At 44.1% G+C, this 19,685-nt stretch overlaps 1 protein-coding gene across 1 annotated transcript in view; it reads right to left on the bottom strand.

The window, feature by feature from the left end:
- PTPRM (protein tyrosine phosphatase receptor type M) overlaps nucleotides 1–10,522 on the bottom strand; it is a 777,217-nt gene extending 766,695 nt beyond the window's left edge. The window contains 1 exon segment of the mRNA XM_080821527.1: nucleotides 10,224–10,522. Within this exon segment, the coding sequence (XP_080677653.1) occupies nucleotides 10,224–10,296 (73 nt within the window). The 5' untranslated portion in view covers nucleotides 10,297–10,522.
- Between the last annotated feature and the right edge of the window lie 9,163 nt (nucleotides 10,523–19,685).

Below are 19,685 nucleotides of genomic sequence, written 5' to 3'. Positions count from 1 at the left end.
ATGACTGACTTCAAGTCACGTGTGAATACACCACCTTCCATGCTACTGACTAATGCAGGCTTTGCACGGTATCAATTCTTAGGGGATCATTTTGCTATTTTCAGCTCTTTTTCCTCTTTTAAAGCATAATATTGGCCATGTATCTATAACATATATGTGTGTACAACCACATCGGCACAAATGTCCCTCCTATAGCTTCCAGACACCACAGATATTAATGCTTTGGACCCAGAAAGGGGATCTATTAGCTTGAACCATATGAAACTGTCAATATCGACTCTTTCTGACTTACAACAGTGGGGTCACACTGGCCGCAGGACTGGCCAATCCTCTCTCTTCTTCATGCTGAACAGACACAACCCCATAACCCCAAGAGGTCTCCTAACATCAGGGCATCGGTTAGCCTTTACAATAATCTTACAAGGTACTTTTCTAGAAAAGAAAACTCAGAAAAAGTAAATAACATACCCAAGGCCAAGAGGCTATTCAGAAGCCTTGTTGCAAAATCAGAAACGCCTGATCTGCCCCCTGGGGGGGCTCCGCTCTTCTTTCCAAACCCCAGGGAACCTGGAGTTGACGTCAGAGCCTTAACATCCTCCAGCTGTCCAATTCCCTCTGTGACTGGGCAACACCTCCCGCCACCAAACCTTCCAAGGGTCAGCAACACAGGACTCTGGATAAGCCTGCACAGGGGCTCCCAGCCCACCCAGCAGCACTGAAAGAAGAGGGAGGGGCTCCCTAAAAAGCCACTCAAATGGGAAGAACAGTTAACTGATAAGAGAAATCAGACAAAAAGCCCCATCACGTACACACAGGACATAACACCCATAGATAACTGGGGAGATTCTGCACCCTGTTCAGTGGTCTAGATTTCGAGAGTCAAAGAAGCAGAGAACACGGTTTCTGAGACTGTTGTCAGAGTGACCTCTTTTCATGAAGAATCGTCACGTGACCCTGTACCACACTGAATGAAAAAGGAACTAGAGGGCGCTGGCCCTCCTGAAGATGAGCTAGACGTTCATGGGAGAGTGTGAGCTCTGTGTAGCTATAATTAATTTCATTCTGAATCAGAAATTAACCCAGCAGAGATAATATATATTACTCTCTGTTATGGAACCTTCTTACTGGTGATGCCATAGTTCTCTTACTTTACCACTGACTAAAAGCAAATCCTCCTAAAGTCATGATAAACCTACCACATGATAAATTCCATTTTTAGCAAAATTTTGCTTTATAACGTTAACTGATTAGTATGTTTCCATCACACATGATAAAATCATAGGCTTACTTTTATATGTTTAAGTAACAAAAAGTAATGCTTTTTCCTTTACATTTAGCAACTGAATAGCTACATGCCTATAAATTGCAAAGGGTACCAAGCACAAAACCCACAGCCTGGGCCTATTATTAACATTATTCCAAATGCTTTAAAAAGTCAAACTTGATAGATAGAAAAAAAAAGAAAAAGAAAAAAGCAGTAAGCAGAAGTACTTTGATATTTTTCCTCTCCAAGGGAACTTCACTTCTGTATTTATTCAACAAATATATTATTAAGTAATTAAGACACACTATACATTGCCCAATGATTTGATTTTTATTTTATATATCATCAGTATTTATTTATTTTCTTTTTTTTAGAGAAGGAGGAGGGTGAGGGAAGAAGAGAGGGAGAGAATCTTTTTTTTTTTTCTTTCTCCTTTATGGAATCATTTATTTCGATGTCAAAACAGTTTCAATTCTTTTATTAGTATTATTTAAATTCAAGTTAGCTAACATACAGTGTATTATTAGTTTCAGGGGTAGAACTGAATCTGTTGCATATACACCCAGTGCTCATCACATCACAAGCCCTTCTTAATTCCCATCACCCAGTTACCCCTATCCCATCACTCCCTTCCCCTCCAAGAACCCTGTTTATCCCTTATAGTTAAGAGTCTCTTATGGTTTGTCTCTTTCTCTGTTTTTATTTTATTTTTTCTTTCCCTTCCTCTGTGTTCATCAGCTTTGTTTCTTAAATTCCAAATATGAGTGAGATCATATGGTATTTGTCTTTCTCTGACTTATTTCACATAGCATAATACCCTCTAGTCCCATCAACATCATGACAAATGGTGAGATTCCATTCTTTTGATGGCTGAGCAATATTCCATTATATATATTACCACATCTTTAGCCATTCGTTCATCAATGGACATCTGGACTCTTTCCATATTTTGGCTATTGTGAGCATTGGGGTGCATGTGCCCCTTCAAATCACTATGTTTGTCTCCTTTGAATAAATCCCTAGTAGTGAGAATGCTGGCTCTATTTTTAACTTTGTGAGGAACCTCTATACTGTTTTCCAGAGTAGCTGCACCAGCTGGCATTCCCACCAACAGGCAGGAGGGTTCCTCTTTCTCGGCATTAAGCAGGTTCTGCACCCAGCACAGAGCCCAAAGTGGGGCTCGATCTCCCAACCCTGAGATTATGACCTGAGCCAAACTCAAGTGTTGGGTGCTTAATCAACTGAGCAACCCAGATGCCCCATGAAGTATTTATTGTAAATGGACTGTGTTAGGCCACTTTATACTTTTATATCTAGAGAGTATACGATGAGTCATTTCAAGCATGTGGTTGGGATATGATTTACAGTTGCTCAAAATACTGCAACTGAGAAGAGAGATCAAACAGGACCATCAAACACAGACTGCAAACAGAGTGTGATCCAATTCCCTGCCTCCTGCTGCCAGAAGTCTACCTGTGAACCTGCCCTGGATTCCACAGCAGGAAGCCTGGAGAGGCAACAGGGCCCCTGACTTCCACAGTAATGCAAACTAAAACACATTCTTCTCCTTGTATGCAATAAATCTGCTTTCTGCATATTGAATAAGAACGAGATCAAAATGAATATTCACCCATCTGAAAACAAACCCCTGCTCTATAAGCTTTTATGCTTTGTAGCCCATAAAAAGTAAATGCTTCGCTTCTGCTTAGGCTGTTGTATTCTGAAATAAATCAATCTGTTAAATGGTGGCCTTTTCCTCCAAGGGAGATTCCAAAAACACATCTGTTTTGACAAGTGCCTGACAAGTCTGCTGTTATCCATCCTCTCCCTCCCATGCTGCAGTCACTGCTCTCCTGGCTTCCAGGTCCCAGCCTTCCCCGACAACCCCAGATATAATTGGAGTGACACTGACTACCATCAGGTCTTCCTCCCTCCCCTTGCTTCCAGCACTGGGTTTTCAGATACAAAGTTTTTAATGACGCGTTCATCTTCTGTGTTTTAAGCAGGAAAATTAACGGCATCAAATTTCCAGTGCTAATTGTAATGACTTCCTCCTGAACAGTATCCCGAAATTGACAACGCCACAAGAGGAATCTCTTGCAGATGTAAGCACAGTACACGAGCCGCTTCCTACCAACGTCACACACCTGCCCATGGCTCTTCATCCCACTGACTTCTCTGGCCTCTTGCCAAAAGGCCTGATCGGGAAGGGCCCAGAGGTTAACATGAACTCTTACTTAGTTGGCAGATATATACTACTTCTAGCTCCGCTGCTAAATATAGAACGGCAGCCACAGACACAGCAAAAAAGAAGAAGGAAAACGAGAAAGATTATCACGGGCAAGTTTAAAGTTGGTTTTGGGTCAGTGCTGAACTACAACCACCTAAAATGATGACTAGGGGAACTACCACTTCCACTCAAGAGTTTAACTTTACAGAGAAGAGTCAGAGGCACGGAGAAGTGGCTGAAGGTGCACTGAACAGCATGCCTTCCTTCGGCTCTAAGGAAATGAGCGCTGGAAGCCTTCAGCGGGTAAGGCTGTGCCTCTCCTGGCTCAGGCAGGTGGGTTTAGGGTGCAGCTACCCCTAGTGATCAGCTTCGGATCCCAGCAGGAGCCGCAGGAAGCAGGCCAGCCTGCCTCTGTGGGAAGGTACTCTGTGACTTGATTCTCTGAAAGTCTGGTGACAATGTTTCCCAGATCAATCTGTTCAATAACCTCACGATTGCTTTTATTTACCTGGGGTGTGAGATGACAGAGATGGCAATGACTGTCTTTTGTGAATAACAGAAATACGAGGCTCTATTTTAGGATATGCACTAGCAGTATGCCAAAGCGAGGTATAATGAAAACCTTTTATTTTCCATCGGGAAGTTGAGTTCATTTCCAAAGGCACAGTTTCACATTTCCACAATAAAATTTCAAATTTCTTGTACATTAATTTCCACTTCTCTCCCAACAAAGTCTTTGCTTCTATGGCAGTGGATTTTGAAACTTTTAATCAATACGCAAAGCACTGTAACTGTATCATTCTTAACTTTGCCCACTACCACCCCAATGCTCCCCTATAAAAAGGCTTTACAAACAGTAAGTACTCAATAAGTGTTTACTTGAACTAAAGGCATTATTTTGTAGGCACATTGGGCTATGCACTTATTACAACAAAACAAGTATCTTCTAGACACAATATCCACCCAGAGAAATTTCCAAATGCTAATCATTACTGCAAAATTTAATTAAAACTTTATGTTGTGGTAAGTAAAATTATAGAAAACTTTTTCTATTTAAGTTTTACAACTGGCTGGATCCAATATCTTCCCCAGATAAGACTATTATTTGAAATGTCACACTGGCGGTTTCACCTAACGGGTTGAGAGCTGTAACACAGTCATAGCAGCCTGTTCATAATTTTGGCTGTGTTCATCAGGAGACTAATAAGTGCACGAATGCAAAGTCTATTTTTACCCCTGGTTCTCTTTCAACTCTTATTAAGGGAGGCTGATCACACCCGATGAAGATCTCAGCTCTTTTGGAAAAACAGTTCCTGCGAGCATCAGAATGCCCTCGAGGGCTTGTTCCAACACAGACAGCGGCCTGTTCCCCCTCACCCTTCCTCCAGTTTGAGATTCAGTAGGTGGGAGGCAGGGGTAAGTGATGCTCATGCCGCTGGTCCAAAGACAACACTTTCAGAACTGGTTTTCCAGATCCACATTTCTCAAACCTGGCCACAAACCAAGGTTCCCTGGGGATGCTGTGAGACCCTCCGTGAACCTTCCACTCCAGAATCACCAGGGCTCCTCCCCAGAAATCAACACCAGGAACGGCCACTCCAGGGGATCCTTGGGCATGCTAAATTTTAAGAAGCACAGGTGTGAACACAGCTTGCCATCGACGGGGGCTCAATACCCCCAGGCCCTCCCCAAGGCCATCTAAAGCCACTAAGGTATGAGATGTCAGCACCAACTAAGTGTACATGTGTCTCTTTTCATTATCTCCCCTTTCCCTTCCATAGGTTCCATCCTTAAGAGCAAAGAGAGTATAAGTGCAGTGACCCTCTTCTGCTAGGACCTCCAGAACTCACATCACTGATGCCTGAGCATAAAACCCTTTTCTTCTCATGCCTTTTTTCTTTGATTCATCTCCCACACTTCCATGCCGTGGTGAGGATACTACAGATTCCCAAGGTTGGTGACTAAAGCTTTCCTGCTTCCCACCCAACCCCAGCCCTCCTTATTTTGCTCTGCTGAGTTTTTCAGAGCTACAGAGTAGGCTCAGGCTTCCTGATGACGAAACTGGCAACCACAGCAGGATTTTAGCAGGATTTTAGGAACCCGAGAAGCTGCATCCTCTTAGGATGGGAGGTTTATATGATTTTGCATCTTTTTAAGTGTTTCACTAGTGAGTCTGAAACACATTAGTCATTAAGCCTTTTCTCACTTACAAAACAGACTTTTTAATGTGTTACAGTCATAAAGATAATAACTGAGATATAAAACTTAAAGTTTATGGGAAAGTTGGTTTTTGAAGAGAAGAATCTCAGAATGAAACTGAAGAGCGCTGTGTGGTAGCCACCACCCTTAAGAAAAATGTTATACTGCCAAAAAAAAAAAAAAATATGTAACTACTTATTAACATACCTGACCCCTAGCTGAAAACTATGTCTTACGATATTTAATTGATACATGCTCATTCTAGAAAACTTAATAAATCCTGAAACAAAAACTGAAAGGAATTCAAAACAGTCCTTCTACCAAAGAGACACATAAAACCTGTCAGTTTCTAGAATGTACTATAATTGTTACAGAACTATCATGGAAAATTTCAAATAAAGCCATCAACTTCTATAAGAAAGAATTTAAGAAATTTTAGAAATTTAAGAAATTTAAGAAAGAATTTAAGAAAACTTAAATTCTAAAACCAACTTTTGCCAAAACTTAAGGCTATGCTTCTTTCATACATGGTTTATTTAATCTGAAGGCATAGATCAGATTACTTATTAAGAAAAGTTCTCTTAGAATTACTCAATTATATACACACTTACCCATATGTCATGATATGTAAGTAACTTCACTTCCAAAAAGCTGCATAATAACCCTTTGGAAACATGAGAGACTAAAACCTGTAATTTTCCAGATCAGAACAATTTATTATGCTCAAGCAATAAATACTTCCCTACATACACATAACACTAAAAATGTTATAGTAATTTCTTGGCATATTTCTTTCATGCTCACTGACTTAAATTTGAAGTATTTTCATCATATGAATTATCAATCTAGTTAAAGCACCATAAAAATGTAAAATTTCATGACTAGAGTTACTTGAAAAAGAAAAATCACACTGCTAAATAAATCTATTCCCACTTTTTGTAAAGGGTACTTTAATATTTTGTATTTTAAAGTAACTTAGACTTAACAGAAAAGTTGCAAAAAATATATAGATTTCAAGCTTTACCCACCTTCCCCTAACATTTACATATGACATAACCCTCGTAGAATTTCCAAAATTTAGAAATTAAATACTGGTACAGTACTACTAGCTAAACTATAAACTTTATTCCAATGTTGCCTGCTTTCCCACAAATATTCTTAACGTATTTTTTAAATAAATTTTTTCCACAAGAGTCCCAAATTCACAAGGTTATGTTAAGGTTTTATTTATTCCAAATACTGTGGAAGAAACAAAGGGCCAAACCTATTTTTATTTCTATCTCTGCAAACCAAAGTTTGCTTAAGAGAAAACACATCAGATCTATTATAATGTAAAACTAAACACTGTGTCCTATAATATATATTACAACTCGGCTTTTAAGAAATTGGGTCAAAGAGGAATGACTTGCCAGCTATTTGGCTTCTCACCATGGACAAGAGAAATTCAAACAAAAGTAAAATGATTTAACTTCCTTGAGTCCGACTCGATTCCTTTTTAACAAAAGTTATTTTTAATGACCATTAAAAGCCTAGAAGGCAGAAAGTGAGCCTCCAATAAGAATACTGGCATTAGAAATTCCCAGAAATTAACAAATTAGAAATTGCAAAGACAGAGAACAGTTTTTAAAACGAAATGTTTATAGTAAATAAAGTCCACGTAAACCACAAACTGAATTCTTTCTTTCTTCCAGTAAGTTTAGCACTCTATTTCTGATCTCTGAAATCCAAACTCCCTACAGTCCATCTCCAGAAATGATTAATTAATAACGATATAAATTCCAAACCCTTCCCAAAGAGGACAGGAGATTGAGAGCACTGCAGAAGGGGAAGAGGAAAGTCCCGAGTGTATAAATCACAGTCGCACAAAAAAAAAAAAAAAAAAAAAAAAAAACCCACCGATCACATAAAATCTCATGATTTAGGCCTTTGGGTGGCCTAAGGAGAACCCCTTGTGAAAAATGTTCATTTCAAAGTCAGGGAAATGCCAGCCAAGTCTAACTTCCTACAATCACCCCTCTCCGCGCCCCCCACCCCCGGCTTCTGTGTCAGTTTAATTCAGGTACAATGTGAATGTTGGCAAATGATCAGCATTCACATCAGCATTTTATTCAACCAACTGTGCTTGCCTATTAGATCTAAGACTTCATGCTAAGTGTTTTGAAGGAAAAAAAGTACTGACTTTGCCTTCAAGGGGCTTACAATCTATCTCCTCTATTCCTAAACTGATTATCACATCAGGTGTGTCAGGTGAAAAGTTGCCAATTATTTCCATTTCCAGAAGAATCCTAAAAAGAAATGTGTCAAACTTATAAGAAATAAGAAATCAAACTTTCCCAACATACACAAAGAAACTGACTTTTCCAAAGCAGTAGGAGCCCCACACCTATATTATCTAAAATGTAAAGTGAAGAGAAAAAAACATAATGCCCAGAAAGATATCTGACTGTTGCACAAACAAAATCGGCCAACTTCAAATATTTACAATTTCAACATTTCAACACAATCTCTCAGATACTGTACTTCATTCCGCCTTTGCCCACTAATGTACCAGGATAACTCGGAAAGCACACCCCAATTAATGGAATAATAACAAACAAATAGGATGATATATTTCCTCCAAAAGAAAAGAATATGGCTAAATTTTAGCAGAAGTCTTTTTGGGTTTGACAGTGTACATCAGCCTTCCCAAGGACACAGGTCAGTACTACCTAATGCTGAAATCCTTTTTAATGACAAAGGACTGATGTTTTAAATAAGCTACATAAATATTTGTTTCCATCCCCTCGCACACAACTTAAAAATCCATCCAAACGCTACTTGACAGGCTTAACTTTAAACAAATCCCAGGCAGGGGGTTATGAATCTTAATAAAGGCCCTCACCCATATTTGGCTTTGAACACTAATGAGTTACAAGGCTCTAAAACTGGTGAGTTGACTACATAATCTGCTCCTAAGAAAGACTGAAGGCCAAAATATGCATCGATTTTATATCGGACAGCAGTGTACCTGTTTTAAGTCCTCTGGAGCACGTGCCATTACCAGACAGTTAAGGAAATATTAAACTTAGGGAAAAGGTACTTCTTTATTGGAGTTGACGGTTTGCATTTCACAGTACAGAGCAAACTGCCAACCCCAATCTCATTTTCATCTTTGCGGCCAACTGTGGTCAAGGGTCCTGCAGCTCAGCAACACCCAAGACACAGGCATCTGTGGCTCTGTGTACAGAGGACTCCAAGAAAATAAAAATGTATGCTTCCAAACACCAGACAGCCAAATGTCTCCAATGTTTCGAATATGCATTTGACAGTGAAAAGCCCCTTCATCAAAATAAATAAGTAAATAAATAAATAAATATTTAAAAGGTCCAACTTACTCAATCCTCCCTAATAAGCACAGAAACCTATTTTGCAACCCAAGTTTATGGCCAAATAGTGTGGGCTTTTTCATACTAAACACAAGAAGCCCAGTACCACCGTTATACGTGGACCTTAATGAAACTAATATATGTGAGAAATTGTACAAATGTGCACGCCTCCGCCGTGCATCCACGTTGACAATCTAGAGGTAACCCCTATAACACTCTGCGGCACTGGGCCCCACGCCGGACCCCCACCCCTGGGGTTTACAGGTCCTCTAGGCGAGGGGCTCCTCCAGGCTCGGCACGCCCCCGCACCCGCTAGAAGACACACGCGCGCGCGCGCACACACATACACACGCACACACTTGCACGCACAGTCCCTCTCCTTCCCACCTGGGACCCGGGGCGGCGAGGCTGAGTTAACAAGTTGCCACTGGCCGCTGCACTCCGCTGGGGACGAAGGGCGGGTAGGTGGGGACCGGAGGGTGCAAGGCCGCGTTGGCCCGGGGCCTGGGAGTCTGGACGCTCCCTCCGAGGCTGCCGGGTCCTCCCGCTGGGACCGACGAGGAACGCCCGCCTAGGCTCTTCCGAGCTGTGGCGCGACCATCCGAAAAAGCCGGGGTCACCGGCCGCGAGGGCCTGGGGGCGGCGGCAGGAAGGGCAGGGCGCCAGGCGAACGCCACCACTGGAGCTGCTGCCAGGTCTAGACGATCGCCGCGGGCGCAGCCGGGCACCGGCAACCCGGCCTGGCGGCTGCTCCGGGTCACAAGGATCGCGCAGCGCCCACGCTCGGCGGCCCGGGGCTGCGGCGCCGAACTTCAAGCAAAGTTTTCTGCTGTTCCTCTAGGAGCCGGCCAGGGACTCGGAGTGGCAGCGGTCCTCCCCAAGCACGAGCCCAGGCCGCGGAGAGGCGGGGGCTAGACTACGGTCCCGGCTCCGAAGCTAGTGCTCGCGGCTCGCCCGCTCAGGCCACCCGAGTCGCCGGTGGCCGCCCTCCCCGCCGGCCCCTCGCCCAGCGCCGGCTAACGGACAGCAGCTGCGCCGGGCCCGCCGCGCCCCAGCCCCGGACCCGCTGCCCGCCTCGGGCTCTCCAGGCCCGGGAGCTGCCGGGGTCCCGGGCCCTCGCTCCGGCTCTCGCGTCCCCGGCGGCGGCACAAACGGTCCCACCTACCTGAAAACGTCTCCCCTGCCGCAGTTAGCAAAAGTCCGGCCAAAGTCGCCAAGCACGTCCCAAGACTCCTCATGGTGCCGAGTGCGCGCCGGGCCGCTCCCAGGCGGCGCTGGGTGGGCGCGCGAGGGCGGAGGGCGGACGGGAGCTTGGGTTTCCAGGCAGCCAGAAGAGAAAGGTAAACAGCCAAAAACAGAACCGGAGCCCCAAAGTGCCAACAGTTGCAGAAGTCCGAACTCCGGCAGCTCCAGGGGCCCAGGGAGAGGGTCCTGGGTCTTCCTTCCCTGCCGCCTGCCCCACTCGGCGTCTGGCGCGGCTGTGAGAGGGAGCGGAGGGCGCGCCCGCGGAGCCAAAATCCGCCCTCCGTTCCGGCGCCTGCACCCGCCGCCGCTCTCCTTCCCCTGCTCGGGACCCGAGCCGCCGGCGCCGGCCGTGGCCGTGGCCGTGGCGGTGGGCGCGCGCGTCCTGCCCGCCGCCTCTCCGCGGCCAGCCGCGAGCCCAGCCCCGGGGGCGGCGGTGCGCCGATGGCCGAGCCCGCGCCGCCTGTGCGCGGGGCTCTTGCTCCCAGACTGACTGGCGGTGCCCCGCAGGCCGGCTGAAGGGAGCGCCCACGTCACGGCCGCCCGGCGCCGCCGCGGCCCGCTAGAGGGCGTGAGCGCCCAGCCCCGCCGGCCCGCGCCCCGGCGCTCGGTGGCCGCGGCCGCCTCGGGGAGGGAGCTCGACTGGGGGCGGCCGCCACCGCCGCCGCCCGTGCGGCGTCACCCGCGCGGAGAGGAGCAGCGACACCGTATCCACCCTCTCCTTCTCCCTCCTTTCCCCAGCCGCGTCTCCTGCTCCGTGCCTGGCTTCCTGGAGGGTGACGGTGTGAGGGCTGCGCCTCAGCTAGAAGTTTGTCCCGGGTCACGAGCCGCTAGGAGTTTGTGCGAGCGGCGGGCGGGACCAGCGGCCTGAGGCCCCCGCGGGCGGCCAAGCAGCTCGGTCCCCGGGGCGGGACCGCGCTGTCGCCGAGTAGGGCCGGTTGCGCCCCGGCGTCGCAGGGCCGGCGCTCCTCCGCCGCCGCGGAGAAGGCGAGCGGGCAGATCGGGGAGGCTCCGAGGGGCCGCGGACGCAACGAAGTTGGCAGGCGCCAGGCACGGAGCGGGCGCCCGCGAGCGCCTTGACCCTGCAGCGCTCCAGCCTGCCCGGCCGGCCCCTCGGGACAGACGCGCCCGTCCCCGGGGGACCTCGCAGTCGCCGCGCTGTCCCGCGTGGGCCGGAGCGAGCCGCGGGCAAAGCCCCGAAAGCGGTGGTCAAGCCGAAACGAGGCTTTGGACTTAAGCGGTGATTTCTGTACGAGGTGCAAAGTGTTGGGGAACCGGAGAGGAGGAGGCGGAGGCGGCGTGGGTAATGAATCAAACCACGTCTTGAAATATTTAATTTACCATTTTGTGCTTGGGATGACTATTTTATTAATTTAAAAGCTTCTGATGCTTCAGTAAGGAGATTCGCTTTATCAAATTACAAAAAAAAAGTGATTCTTCTATCTCCCTGAGAATAAGCACACTGAGCCAGCAGCAAACAGCTGGAGACGCCACTCCTAGCTAAGTAAACACCATAGAGGGGCTTGGGAAGAGGTGGAATTAGAAACCGAAGTAACTAACGAAAATAACACGGTGTTCCAGCACCGGCAAAGCCACGGGCCAAAAGGCAAACCCACGATGCAGGTGTACCCCAGAGCTCTCCTGCACTGCTTCCACTGAGGGCTTCTAAAGGCCCCCAAAGTACATTGATCCCACACTGACCTCCACGTGGCTTCCAAAGGACCCCAGAACCAACTGACAAGAACCTCTACGGGCAAATTTAGGGACTAGAGGACTTTTGCTTTTGGTGTCCCAACCCCAAACTCCCCTTTCTTCAGGAATTCCACTTACTGGATCCTTAGGAGAAGTGCTCTTTAGAAGGTTCCATATTAATCATTTACTTCCTAATGATTTTACATCCTCCTACTACGTCTCACAAATATGTACTTGTTGAGCCTCATTTTTAAGCCCAAAATGAACAGTTGACGTATGGAAGAAGGAAGGGAGCCGCATACCTCAAAGGATCAGCAAATGAGATGGTCCAGTCTGCATCTTAGGCTTTCCATTTATTAAGGGCATGTGCGCACTGTGATGGAGCCTAACGATGCCTTTTTTGGAAGGGTAATGTGCCTGCCAATGGAACTTTTATGCTAGCAGATGCGTGGAGCATCCAGATAAGGAGGTAAAAGTCAATCTAGTTGCTTTCCTTCTGAGTAACTTTTTTACATTGGGTGAAGTTAATATTAGTGTAGGATTTCCTTTGCAAACTACATTAATTCGTTCAGCAAATATCTATTAAGGCCGTACTATATGCCAGGCACTACCGGGCGTGCTGAGGTTGTCTTAGGCTGGGCTCCCCCAGAAACAGACCTGGAGGTGAGGATATATGTGCAAGTGATACCTACAGGGAAGTAATCCAGGAAGCAGTACAAGAGGAATTGGGAAGTGAGACAAAGGGGGGAAAATAAAATAAAATAAGCCAATATATGCATATCAATGAGCAGGTTACCCCCCACCCAGGCAACTGGGCCTCAACCCTCTGGGGAGCCTCAGGAAAAAGTGTGGAACAGCCTTAAGGTGGAGCACCCACAATCAAGGAATGTGTAAGGTGGCTTGGTGGTGGGTTGGGAGGCAGCTGCACTTGTAGATTTTCTCTGCACCGGAGGAGAGAAAGCCCTGCAGAGATTCCAACTACTGCTACCCTGGTAACCTGAAGATACCCTGTCCCTTCTTCCAGTTACTTAAAGCTTAGTCGGAGAGTCAATGAGTTTGCCTTATCTCTGTTTTCTAAACATTACAATGTTAAGCCTCTACCCTCTACCCTCTACCCTGCAATCCACATTGCAAGCAGTGGCAGGTTTTACCAAGGGTTCCTTACCTTTCCATTTCTTGATAACTGTTTATTTACTCCCTCTTATGGATAGGTAACTGGCCAAAGCAACTCTGAGCCCAAATAGAAGGCCTCTACTGAAAATGAATGGATTAGACTTTCCCTAAGGAAGGGATGCTGTAGGAATCCTCCCAGTGGGACATTTGCTATCACTTCTTTTTTCAGCAGGAAAGATTTTTTATTTTAGTCAAACCACAGGATACTCATGGCTCTCTGGGGACAGTAGTGACATTTACAGAATGGCTGGTCACAGTGAGGGCTTTCAAGGCAGCCCCTAATATCGGTGGGCTCGGGGCAATAGTATACAAATGGAGACACATTGTATGTTAATATCTCAAAGTAATTAATCAAGTTAGCATATTATTATATATGTGTTGTGTTTTCCTACCCTGACAAATTTAGCAACAATATTGAAAGATAAGAAAAATGTATAGTTTTTATACGACAAAAGTCAGCAAAATTATCAGACATCTGAATATGTCGTTATGCACATCTAGATCTTCTATTGATAGTCTGGCTATATGGAGAAGTAATAAAAGCATAGATGATTCATACATTATTATATATTTATTTTATAAAATTGATTTTCCCCCTTATTTTAGTAAAATCGCTAATATGTTGCTATAATCAAGATTGTCACATGATTTGTGTTCTACTGTCAGCAATGATCTGACGCTATGCTATTCTGTATGGAGAATCCAGTCACATTGCAGTTTTATTCCTCAGTGGCATGAACAGGTGCTCAGGAGCCCACACATGGCTAGTGGTTGCTGTATTCAGTGGCACGGATATGGAACATTTCCATTATCACAGAAAGTTTTATTGGATGGCAATGCTAAAAGATTACTGTATTCAAATTACACAAAATCTGAATATATATTTTCATAAAAAATGTCAATTAAAATTTTTTAATCAGAAAAGTAAAATTACCACCCTATAATTGTTGGAAGTTATTTTCCCCCAAATGGTTCAAAGTTATTAGAATAAAAATGCAAACTACAGATTATGGTTTTGAAAACCAACACTGAAATAAATAAAAACTATTCAGAAAAAGCTTAAAGTTATTACTTAACTTTTGAAAATTCAATTATACTTTACTAATTTTTTACTAAAATGGAAAACTATTAGCAATTCTAGCATTCAACATCGACCCTGGGTCGATGTAATCAGTATCATGTTTCACATATTATATTTGAACAGTAATATTATTTAATTTTGCAACATACTCTTCAATCACCATGTTCCCCTACATGCAAACACTATACTAATGCGTGACTCTTTCCAGAACCATGAATTAGAACATGAAGAGAAGCAAGAAAATTGATGGTTGGCACTACTAGGAAAAACTTCTCATTATTTAAGATTGTTTAATATTCTTGCTATCTGAAAGGAAGAACTTGATTTTTAATTAATTTGACTTTTCTTTTAACTAAATGTCTCTGCCACCAAATCACCCACACGCTTAGGATGTCCATCTGCTTTGTTAGGGCACAGGGAAAACCACAGTGCTGTTTCAAGGCCATGAGACAAAAGTTGTGAAGTTTCTCTGGGGCCTGAACAGAATTGGTTTTGAGATCGGGTATTTAGGGTCGTATTTTAAGCTCTCTCGTCACTGAGCACCAGAGCCCTAGTGACAGAGGTGACCTCGTGTCCCTTAATAAATTCATTTGTATAGGTTGTGATGCCCAGGGCCCTGGGAGGTACACACCCAGGGTGGGAGCCCACTTTGCTGGGTCGGTAGGCAGAAGTGCCAACTGTCCTTATGCAATGATAATGTCTTTGGCAGCAATTACTCTGTTCATGAAACTTGTCCAAACTGCACTAGCGTCAAAATGTAAATTAAAAAAAAAAAAAAAAGGAGAAAACTGATCTGACCATAACCCATCCCTACTATCTGAAATGTTATGTTGAATTTGGAGGTTAACCACATGCAGAAAGTTCCTAATCCATTCAAAGTATCACACCCACCAAAAAGCATAGGCAGAATCATTTAAATATTTGCCAAGGTCACTTAATTGGAGCCATCATGACCCAGCAGAAAGGGAAAAGAAAAGATTGTCCTTGTTTCTGCTATCCACATTCTCATCTCTAGGCCTTTTGCAATGATTAATTCCCATTTTTTTAGAAGTGTATTTATATTCTGAAAGTGTATTTTGAGATAAGAAGTGTAAATAAGCATGCTTGTATAGGTTTCCACAATCATGTACTGTATTCTCTTTCATTGATGAAGGATAGCGAGTCCTAGAGAAAAGGGAAGAATGAAAAGAAGGAAAGAGAGTGGGATGGATGGATGAAAGAAGGGAGGGAGGAAGGATGAATGCGGGGAAAGGAGGAGAAGGAGAGGGAGCCAAAGACAGAGAAAGATAGCTCAGAATTCGGAGTCCAACTTGACTGAGTCCCAATGGTGTGATTTAAATTAGTTAATTTCTATTTCCTGGCTAGTGGAAATGGTATCACATGAGAAAGCTCTGTCTGAACTGGCAGACACTGAACAAACCTGATTATTGATTGTGCTGATCTCTGGTTAAGCAAGGCTTTAAGTGAACATCACATCAGGATCTCTGCTCCCCTGCCCTCATTTGTCTTTACTGCCCGGGAGCGTGAGCCAGGGGGCAGTGGGGAGAAACTGCACACAATGATATTCAGAGCCCTGACATACACACACACTCACCATTGTAGTCTACCCTACCTAGTCATGAGAGGAGCAACTTTTCTTCCAGCACTTCACAGGTTCAGTTACTTTGGAATGTGTATTTCGTCACATAGCACTTTCTCGTCTCCCAGCATCACAAGAAGGGTGAGCACAATACAATAAGGTATCTTGAGAGAAAGAGAGGGAGAGACCACATTCACATAACTTCTATAAAATATATTGTTGTAATTGTTCTACGCTATTATTGTTAATCTCTTCCTGGGCCCAATTTATAAATTACATTTTTAAGATAGGTATGTATATATAGAAAAAAAACATAGTGTGCATAGGATTCAGTACCATCTGTGGTTTCAGCCATGCATGGGGGCCTTGAAAGGTATTCCCATTCCTGGAAGATAAAGGGTGGAGGGAGACTACTGTACCTGAAACCAGAGAATGAGAGGAAAATGAAGAACACATCATTAGTTTTCCACAGGGGTGAGAAGGAACCAGGTTTTTTAAACTTTCACCAATGAAGCCCTGTTCTTACCTGAGCAGAAGAAAGAATAGGGGCAGGTGCCCTTTTCTGTAAGTGCTTATATCCTACCTAAGGTCAGAACCTTAGGCAAACCTTAGACAAAAGGCAAAGCTCATCCAAGCACAGTTCAAAGCCACTTTTGTATAAAGGCTTAAATCACTAGGATGAATTTTTAGATGCCCCAGGAATTCCTTCTCATGGCCTAATTAAAAGGGGAGAAGTAATAGGTTTTAGTTCTTTGCTTTGCCCACTATACCCTGGGAATATAAATTAATCTCCTGAAATGTTGATACTAGGGCAATGCATTTGCATATTCTTTTTAAAAACCTTAAACCTCACACCATTAGTCTGTGTGACATTGAGCAAGTCATTTAACCTTTCTGTGTCTCAGCTTCCTTATCAGTAAAATGAAGGTAATAATTGTGACCATTTCACAGAGTTATGAGAATTAAATGAGATAATAATGGAAAGCATTTAATACAGTTCCTGCTGCCTTATTAGTGACATATAAGATCTTATTATTAACCACTGATTTCAAAATCAAATACTAAAGAGAGTCTAGATGCGCAGGGTTCTATGCTGGGGTTCTGTAGGGAGACATGGCGTAGAAATATCTAACTGGGCCCAGATCCCAGTGAGATGGGAAGACCTTCAACAGATATTCCTGTCCCTTCTCACCAGGCTCTTCTTTGGGGGCATAACTGTGACTCTATCAGCTGCCAGATCCCACAGCAAATTATATGCAGTAAAACTACATGGTTTATTGTGGTAGGCTCTTCCGGTTTGCTCCTCTGCAAAATGAGAAGAGTAGCTCTGTCTTGTCCACCCCATCGCATTGTAAGAGAATTGATGTCAGCGTGCATGAATGTTTTTTACAAACAGGACCCTCCATGAATAAACTTAATGAACTTTTATTATGTAGGTCTTCTAGGTCATTTACCACGTGGGGCTGAAAGGTCACAATTTGCAAATAGATCATTTTTTTTTTAAATCTGTTTCTGTTTGGAACTTCTTTTACCTTTCCACTATTTTAGATAAAATAGGTAGGTAGGTTGATTTTCTTAAAAAAATTCCCTACTTAGTCACGGGGTCCATAGCAAGATGGATCTTATCCGGTGATCTCAATATACTAGAAGATGTCATTTTTTTCAGCGATGTCCAAACTGGAGTTCCCAAAATAGTAGAAACAGGAAGTGACCTGCTGGAGAATCTCTGGAACAGTCTGATGTCTGTCGCCTCTGTGGGGTTTTTTGTACACTGTGAAGGGAGGGATACCTCTTAGGGTGACTTCCCTGCTCTGTGTCTGCAGGACACTAGGGCTACGTTATACTGAGGGGCCCTCCGGGAAAACAGGTCAGGCGGTGCCCTTTCCTTCCGTTGTTGCATCCTGCAGGAGGGGAAACTGCCCACACAGAAACACCCCTCTGACCAGAATAGCTTGTCAGCCCTGCTCCCCCCCACCCCAACCCCCCCGGATAGGAGAGCCAGCAGCAGGCTCTTTCCTGTCTGGAAGCTGGTCTCTCTCTACATCACCAGCAGCACGGGCCAGCATTAGTCTCAGTAAGCACCCTCCCACATGCAAAGCAAGGGTTGTTTTCAGGCTAGTTCCCTGGATATGGAAAAAGACAAAGAAAGAACCTGGTTTAGGAGAATTTCGTCAGAGTCCTCCAGCGATCACTGTACAGTCACTTTACTTCTTGTGTTTAAGTCACCGAGAAGTCCTAGAAGAAAATGTTTTCCGCGATCTCTTTTTGGAGCTGGGAAGCATCACAGGTCTGCTAGCTCCCTTGGAGAGGAGAGTGTGAAATGACACTTTGCCGCCTGAACCATGGTCAGTTCAAAGACAGAGGCTTCAGCCCACCACGCAGCAGCTACTTTCCACATGGGGGTTCATTAAAGGAGAGAGTGACTGTCTTCGTGTCCCTCTCATCTCCCCAGAGGCTTTGAACTAATGTTTTATATTAGTTCTTGTGCCTTTGTATAAGATAACTGTTTTTCTCAGAACACAGTCTGGAGGTTAGTGAGATTTTCCAAAACTTGGGGTGGAAATCATGACTCTGTATCCTGTTCCCATGGATCCTTATTTCCTTTTTATTTCACTTTCTTTACAACAAATCCTTTGAAGTCAATAGGTATGTTCCTTAAAGCTCTGCTTGACTAATACTATTAAGAAATGTTACGCCAACAGTGACAGTCCTACCTCAGATTAAATTATTGCAACAATGGAGTCCTAGGTCCTGTGATCTGTAATAAGGCTGAGTTTCCCGTAGAATATGAAAAAAACATTTCACTGCTAACATCAAAGAAAAGATCGTCTTTACTTTCTCTTCATCTTAGATATTTTAAAATTTCCAAATGTTGTATTTTGAATTGAAGATTTCTAGACACTCATTACTGTCAAGTTGAGACAAGCCTTAGAGGAAAACATTCAGACTTATTTCAGTATGATTTGGGGGGCTAACATTTACTGAAGGCTTACTATGAACAAAGCCTTTTCCCAGAGCGTTAAAGCTCTGAGAGACAGATATGTTCATCATGCCCATTTTAGAGATGGGGTAACTGAGGACTAAAATAGAGTGACTTAGATCTTATAAAGATAAGAATAAAATTAGGCAATGGTCGCCAAGCTACTAACTGGAAGAGATGCAATTTATGGGCAAATATTCTAATTTCAGGAACTCCTTTTCCTGACCACTCTGCCACATTTCCATCTGCATCCTTGTCTTTTTTTCCAACCATAAATTCTTCATCAGATTGTCTAATTTGCCATCCTGCACACCCTGCACCAATCTTTGTCTATATGATGATCCAGAAGCTTTAATCTAAGTGTTACCTACTCTTAAAGGATGTAAAGTTAAGACTGCAGTCATTGGTGGGTAATAGAAAACCCAACCAACACTGCCATATAGAATAATGGCTGAAGGTGTGAGGCTAAAGGGATGAGTAGCACATTGCCCAAGTTCAAATTTCAACTTCTGCACTCACTGAGCACCTTGGGTAAATTATTCAACTTTCTCTGGCTCAGTTTGCTCATCTCAAAATGGAGTAACAATGGTGCTCACTCTTTTAAGTTCTTAAGAGGATTAACTATGAATTTAAATCAACTGCTTAGAAAATGTTAATAAAATAAGTCACCATAATCTAGTTTCTCACATAAGAGTACGCAGCTTGGGTAGGACAGCTGTACCACTGTGTCACTGAGGACCCCGGTTCCTGCCATCTTACTGTTCATTCTCAGCCTTGCAAAACATAAGTGTTGCCCTCTGCATCCCAGGCAGAAAAAAGAGGAAAGGCAGAAAGAAAGAAAGAAAGAGAGACAGACAGACAGACAGACTGACCTCTAATA

This window comes from Martes martes (assembly GCF_963455335.1).
Source record: "Martes martes genome assembly, chromosome: 13".
NCBI classification, from domain to species: Eukaryota; Metazoa; Chordata; class Mammalia; order Carnivora; family Mustelidae; genus Martes; species Martes martes.
The sequence above is the reverse complement of the archived record's forward strand: the minus strand, read 5'-3'. Positions and strand labels throughout refer to the sequence as shown.